This window comes from Prionailurus bengalensis, chromosome C1 (genome assembly GCF_016509475.1).
Source record: "Prionailurus bengalensis isolate Pbe53 chromosome C1, Fcat_Pben_1.1_paternal_pri, whole genome shotgun sequence".
Classification (NCBI taxonomy): Eukaryota; Metazoa; Chordata; class Mammalia; order Carnivora; family Felidae; genus Prionailurus; species Prionailurus bengalensis.
The window spans coordinates 24,683,769-24,691,187 of record NC_057345.1 but is presented as its reverse complement, the minus strand read 5'-3'; the positions used below and the strand labels follow the sequence as shown (position 1 = coordinate 24,691,187).

At 36.4% G+C, this 7,419-nt stretch overlaps 1 protein-coding gene across 3 annotated transcripts in view; it reads right to left on the bottom strand.

Annotated features, from left to right (window-relative positions):
- Positions 1-536: 536 nt before the first annotated feature.
- ZBTB8A (zinc finger and BTB domain containing 8A) overlaps positions 537-7,419 on the bottom strand; it is a 71,029-nt gene continuing 64,146 nt past the window's right edge. For all 3 annotated transcript variants that reach the window (XM_043574414.1, XM_043574413.1, XM_043574412.1), the window contains one exon: positions 537-4,601. In XM_043574414.1, coding sequence (XP_043430349.1) covers positions 4,269-4,601 — 333 coding nt within the window. In that variant the 3' untranslated portion in view covers positions 537-4,268. The remainder of the gene's footprint in view (positions 4,602-7,419) is intronic.

The window sequence follows — 7,419 nt, the reverse complement described above, 5'->3', positions numbered from 1 at the left end:
AGAGTATAATAAATTCCTAGATATACTTTATAAGCTGTATTCCATTTAACAATGTTTGTAAATGATCTATCTAATCAAGTCTCAAGGTAAAAAGATGACTGGCATTACCCTGGTCACTGGTTTCGAATCTCAAGGTGGTAAGTATCCAATGGCTTTTGAAACGGATGTGAAAAAAAATAAAGAGATGGAGAAAAATGTTTATCCTATTTTAGTATCGAAAAGCCTCGAAAAGTTAAGAGGCCCTTGGCTTCTCTTGTGTGTGGTTTATCACTTATTAACATATTTGACTTTTTGTTGGCATCAATACAAATTCCGTAGGGAAAAGACTAACATGTTAGAAGACGAAGTGTATAGATCCTCTGTGGATTTCATTTTTCTGGTCTATTCATGGCTCCATTAGCATGAATAGTTAAGAAACTCCTATATCAAAACAAAATATTAATTATACTTCACAATATATAAAGCCACTGGCTAAACAGTGCTGTTTCTGTGATAGCCTGAATTTTATCATTAAAACTCTTATAACTAAAGTCACATCCTTTACATAATATTTATTCTGTATAGGATTTATCCACATACAACGACGTCAACTTTAAGACAATTGACTATTATTTGTAAAAGGCATCTTATAAAATCGAGTAATACACAACACACCTCAGTGAATTAAGCTGATATTCTAGGATTCAGAAAATCCGATCATTCTAGTTCCTATTTTTGCCATTGTTTCACTGGGTTGTCTTAGGGAGGTTGCTTTACTGTTCTGTGCCTCAATTTCTTTACCTTTCATGTGAGAGAACTGTCCTATTTCATAGATATGTAAAGAATAACATAAAAATTATTAAATACTTTGTAAATATAAAATGCTATATAAATGATAAATAGTAATACTGATCCACTCTAATATAAAATAACATAGAACTTTCCATGTATGATCTAAAGTTTGGTCCTCCAGTACCTATTATTATCAGCCTTCCCAGTTAAATAATCTTACACTATGTCACTTTTAGTGATTTTCCACAGTATTAAATTTCCATGGTATTAATTAATTTAGAATATATATGTATATATAGGATATATATGTATATATAGGTATATATATATATATATCCAATATGAGTGGAAGTTTCGATATATCTTAGCATGACTTAGCAAAATAACTTTAATGAATTCAGCCTGAACTCTTAAGTAACTGACACACCAAACTTTCTTCATCCATTAAGCAATGACTTGGTGGCATAAAAGCAGTAACGGTGCTTGTTTTGATTTCGTTAGTCAAAAATACAATGTTGAAAAATTTGTTCTTCAAAAGACATGCTAACTATAGAAGGAATATTGTACAGATGAAGGCTGTCAGCTGCTGCTCTAGGAGACCCCGTGATTACCAGTTTATCAGCACGGTAACAGAGGTAATGAAGTAAGACCGCAATGCTCAAAGGGAATTCAAAAAGTTCCCTGGTTCCAAGGTTTTCAGTACCGCACTCCTGAGCTCTGCAGAGGTGTCTGGTGAAAGGCTCACAGAGGGCTTTAACAAGAGCAGCTCTGATTTTAGGGTTTCGCCCACCTTAAATGGTGGGCTTCTCTCTGAAACAATTCATTTGAAGAAAGGGTTTCTTGGGTTAAAAAAAAAAATCTTTTAAACCACCGATCTAGTCCATTTTGGCTCCTCCAGCCACTAGGCACGACTGCGGTATTGCTTTATTTTGCAACACTTCTTCCCATCGCCACACACTCTTGAGGACCACACAGTTAGAAAGGCATTCACCAGCTGATAAACAGCATTACTGTAAGAGCAAACTTTGTTCTAACCAACTCCCGCTATTTTGCTAATATGAAAAAAAGAAAAAACCCTTGGCATAAATTAAGCTTACATTAAGAGATTACACCCCTATGTAACATTTCCCCACATTTAAAAGCCAAAGACTTTTGTTTTCTCAGAAACCATTACTGGACAGTCTCACTCTGGGAAAGAACTGGTCTTTAAAGTCTTCGATACATATGATATGATAACTGGAGTTATTATTTACAACTTACAAACATGTCACAAATGTTTTTCTTTTAGGATACTAAAATGGTAGGATAGATGAGCTGTCTAGTTTGATGAGCCTGATGGCTGTTTTGTGGGGATAGCTTGTTGCTTGTTATAAACAATGAGAAAGCATTATTTCAGATAAGGTGCTGGTGGCACCGTGTCCAGTGGGCTTTGCTGACATTCATGCTGATGTTCGCATGCAGAAGAGAACAGCATAAAAGAACATTTAGATCACAGACTAAAGTGCATTAGAGCATACACATGCAAGCACTAATCATCCTCATGAATAAAGCTCCCATCACTCATTTTTCCTCTTGGCTCCAAGGACTAAAAAATCAGATAATAATTTTAAAAGATGCTACCATCTGGTGAGACTAGAGAATGACAAGTGTTCCCTCCCTCATTTGGATACAACTTCATTGTTAAGACTCCTGATTCAGGAACAGTCATGTTGGGAGCACAATGAACTCAGTGCATACCATCCAGTCTTGAAGCGAATGGAAATTTACCGCCAGGGGAATCTTGAAAAAAGTCTCAGCATTAAGTACCATAAAACAAAAACAAATGGTTAGTCATCTATTTATAAAAAATGTTTTAGAAATTAACCATTTTAGCCCTCAACTTGTATCAAAGGACAATCACTAATGAAAGAATGAGAGAAAGAATAAAATGAAAAGGGTCATATTGACATATGTTATGACATTTAGAAATATAGTATAATTTGATAGAGAGCCTCTCTCAATCAAAATTAAATCAGATCAAGCTTAATTGTAATAACTTGCAGTGACCTTTAGTAAGGTCAGGTTTTTTTGGCATTTAGATTTTATCTTCAGAACTAAAATAATGCTTCTCCAATTTAACTGTACGTTTAGAATGTTTCCTAATTCACACAGGGGAGGAGTTGAAACTCACCTTTGTTTCCTTGGGGAAAAGTTTGTTTTGAAAAATTACATAAACAAGATAAGTAAAAATGCTTAAAGCATCTAAGAGAAGAATTGGTTCAAATAGTGTTATATATAAAATTTACATATAAATAACTTGACATTAAAAACATGTCAAAAGACACTGTAGGGACATTACTGAGCACTCTTGGATAACTCTAGTTCAAGTTATTATATGTTGTTAGAGATTATTAAAATCTTTCATGCTTTCTGATAGGCTTCTTTTTCTAATTACTGCAGATTGGTGAGGTTTGACTTTAATTCTCTGCCATTTCCAGAGACAATACAGGGAGAGACAGTTGGAAGAGGGCTGTGTAAAATCAAAACCTGTCCGTCACAAGTCCCAAAGCTTAAACTTTCTGACCTTAATTTCGTCATTTGCAAATCAGAGGCAATTAATATTTACCTTGCTGATTAAGTGAGAAAAATGTGTGAGACAGCACTTTAAAAACAATAGAGCAGAAAAATAAATGTTAGAAATCATTCTTAAGAAGTGGTAACCTCCAATTTTCTTGTGTTTCGTTTTTTGTTGTTTTTTTCTCCTGTAGAGAGGAAGAGGATTACATTGTCAGATCTTCACAAACTACCTTGACTTTTAGGCGGTATTAGTTCCTGCTTTAGAAAATGAGGTCTGTACGTAATCTCTGGTCTGCCTCTACTTTAGGCTTTTGTTTTTTTAAAACAACACGGACTACGTAAGAGTAATTTTTAACTTCATGACAAAACATTCAAATATGAATCGTTTCAAACATTTTTGATTTGTCTTCTGCCATGATCCTAAAACAATATGTAGCATATTGGGATAATGACAGGTTGTTTTAGATCTGAAATTAATAGAAAGACTTCTCAGTTCAGTCAGATTGGGTGCCAGACCCTTAAATGTGCTCTTACCTGGTTCCCTGTGAAAATTCAGTATTCATAGTTTGTGTTTTTGCAACACCTTGAAATTCTCTTACATAAGGTTTGGTTGTGGTAAATTTATTTAAAATATTTTCTTTGAGAAAAGTTTGCTAAGTAGATCTTCCAGTATTAAAAGGGGGGGAAAAAAAGAGGATTAATTGTTCATCCATCATGCCAACTCAAGCTAGGTCTTCCTTTCCGGTGCAGCAACATATTTTAGGGCAACAAAGTTCAGAATGGATACAATGACCTGTTTGGAAAGCATGCAAGTTATATTAGGTCATTACTTTTAAGTCAGTCTGATAAATTTGTTAACCAGACTCTGACCATGGAAAGAGAGATACAGGAAGTCAATGTAAGTTGCATACACGCCACAGCTCTGTGGGGTCACACGTCAGCTACCTAATGTTGGGTTTTATTTCCTTTTCTTCTTCTTCTTCACTATCATCAACCTGTTGTATGACCAGATCAGCAGACCCATCCTCTACAATCTCCACGTATGATCTATTCTCATCTTCACTCAAGTGCCATCTGGAATCCTTATCTCCATCTGATGGGGACATAAGATGCTGTTCAGCTTCCAAATCAATGGGGAGGCTGTCTATGCCAACTTCAGCAAGGCACTCGTTACAGAGTCTGTAGCGCCTGGTTCCTTCCTGGACCACTTGCCCTGTTAGATCAGTCACGTGGCGTTTGCATTTTCTGCAGATTAGTTTGCATGCCTGGTGAATCTGTGTAGAGATTTAAATAGCGATAAAAAAAAAGATTTTTCAAAAGCGGCATAGTTCGAGATCTCGGTACCAGTGCATAAACTTAAGATGTCCAAAACCAAGCACTAATATTAAAATTAACGTCTAATTATTAGAAAAAGATCACAGGTTTTGATGATAAACTGACATCACAAATAAATACCAACTTTCTCTAAATGATGGCTATAACATTTTTATGATTAATATCACATGCTTAATAATTTCACATATCCCTTAATCCAACAATATTTTGATATCTAAGGTAACAAGGGACACCTTCCAGAATAATAATAATTGCAAACACTAAATATATCACATGTACTATTCTAAGGACTTTATATACCTTAATTTTGGTGAGGGAGAAACCTCTTGTTTTGTGTGTTAATTTATTATTATCAGCTAGAGAAAGAAAAATATATTGTCTCAAATTTAAGTTTATCGAAACATTTTTTTTTTAATTTTTTTTTTTTTTCAAAGTTTATTTTATTTTTTGGGACAGAGAGAGACAGAGCATGAATGGGGGAGGGGCAGAGAGAGGGAGACACAGAATCGGAAACAGGCTCCAGGCTCCAAGCCATCAGCCCAGAGCCTGACGCGGGGCTCGAACTCACGGACCGCGAGATCGTGACCTGGCTGAAGTCGGACGCTTAACCGACTGCGCCACCCAGGCGCCCCTCGAAACATTTTTTTAAAAAAGATTTTATCTTTGGGGCACCTGGGTGGCTCATTTGCTTGAGCATCTAACTCTTGATTTTGGCTCAGGTCATAACCCCAGGGTTGTGGGATTGAGCCCCACATCAGGCTCCACACTGAGCATGGAGCCTGCTTAAGATTCTCTCTCTCTCTCTCTCTCTCTCTCTCTCTCTCTCTCTCTCATTCTCTTTAAAATAGAATAAAAAATATACAGGGTGCCTGGTGGCTTAGTCGGTTAAGTGTCTGACTCTTGATTTTGGCCTAGGTGATGATCTCACAGTTTGGGAGAGATCAAGCCCCAAGTTGGGCTCTGCACTGACAGCATGGAGCCTGCTTGGGATTCTCTCTCCCTTCCTCTCTCTCTGCCCCTCCCCTGCTTGCTCATGCTCTGTCAAAATAAATAAACTTAAAACAATAAAAAATAAATAAGACTGGGGCACCTGGGTGACTGAGTCAGTTAAGTGTCCGATTTCAGCTCAGGTCACAATCTCAACGTTTGTGAATTCAAGCCCCGCATCAGACTCTCTGCTATCAGTGCAGAGCCAGCTTTGGATCCTCTGTCTCTCTCTCTTTCTCTGCCCATCCCCCACACTCTCTCAAAAATAAAAAATGAGACATTAAAAAAAAATATATATATATATCTATATATACATACATACATGTGTGTGTATGTGTATGTGTGTGTATATATGTATATGTGTGTGTGTGTATATATATATATATATATGTATATATATAAATTTTATCTTTAAGTAATCTCTACACCCAACGTGGGGCCCAAATCCACAACCTTGAGACCAAGAGTTGCATCCTCCACTGACTGAGCCAGCCAGGATACATATTTTTAGATAGAAGGATCTCTTGTCACTTCTATTAATGAAAGATCCTGTAGAAAGAGGACTAGACCAGGAACTGGAAGGCTTGGGTTCTAGCCCTGCTTTTGTCATTTATTAACCATGTATCTTGAAGCAAGTAACTGAAAACAATATAAACCTGCTTCCAGGGTGATAGTCAAAATATCTAACAACTAGCAAGGTAGAAATACCACCCAAACAGAACAGAAGCCTGAAAATCACAATGGACATTGGTCCAAACAACAACATATGTCAAAACAACACAGGCTGCTATGTGTCAGCCTATTATTATCCCTGCTTCCTTCCTTAACAACTAGTGGGAATACAACTCGGGTTGTGAGAACCAAATGAGTTAATACGTGTGAAGTTGCTTTAGAAAAAAGTTGTAAGATGAGTAATTATATAATTATACTTATTAATAAGCAGATTTCTTTCTTTCTTTTTTATTTATTTTTGAGAGAGAGAGGGTGCAAGTGAGTGGCAGAGAGAGATGGTGAGAGAATCCCACAAGAGGCAGAGAGGGAGAAAGAGAGAGAGGGAGAGAGAGAGGGAGAGAGAGAGAAGTGGGGCTCACCTGAAGCAGGACCTGAACTCACGAACCGTGAGATCATGACTTAAGACGAAGTCAGATGCTTAACTGACTAAGCCACCCACATGTCCTAAATAACTTTCTTTAATAGCTGTCAGAGCAGAGATTATGGGTTCTACTCTAAAAATCACTATAATTAATATCATAATGTTGAATTAATATTTATGGCATATTCATTTAGATAAAATCAGAACACTATGGAAGTACACCACCAAACACAAATGGCCAAAAACCCCAAGAAAACTAATGCAGTGTGGTAAAATATCTAAGAAAATGTATAGGACTACAACTCAGTATAGTTATTATTTTCTACTTAACTCCTGACATATTAATCAGTAAACATTGAAAGTACACAATTTGAGTGTACCTTTATTTCTCCTGAAATAATGTTATGGGTATCATATGTGGTACTGTTTTTGTTAGAAAGTTCTGGCACAGATTCATGTTCATCCCCCATCCCTTCAATTCCAATATGATTATGAAGTCAAAGAAATTAAATAAAACATTATGTTAAAATTGAATATATCATCATGGATTAATTTTTTTTTAACTTTTTTTTTTTTAATGTTTTTATTTATTTTTGAGACAGAGAGAGAGACAGAGCACCAGCTGGGGAGGGGCAGAGAGAGAGGGAGACACAGAACCCAAAGCAGGCTCCAGGCTC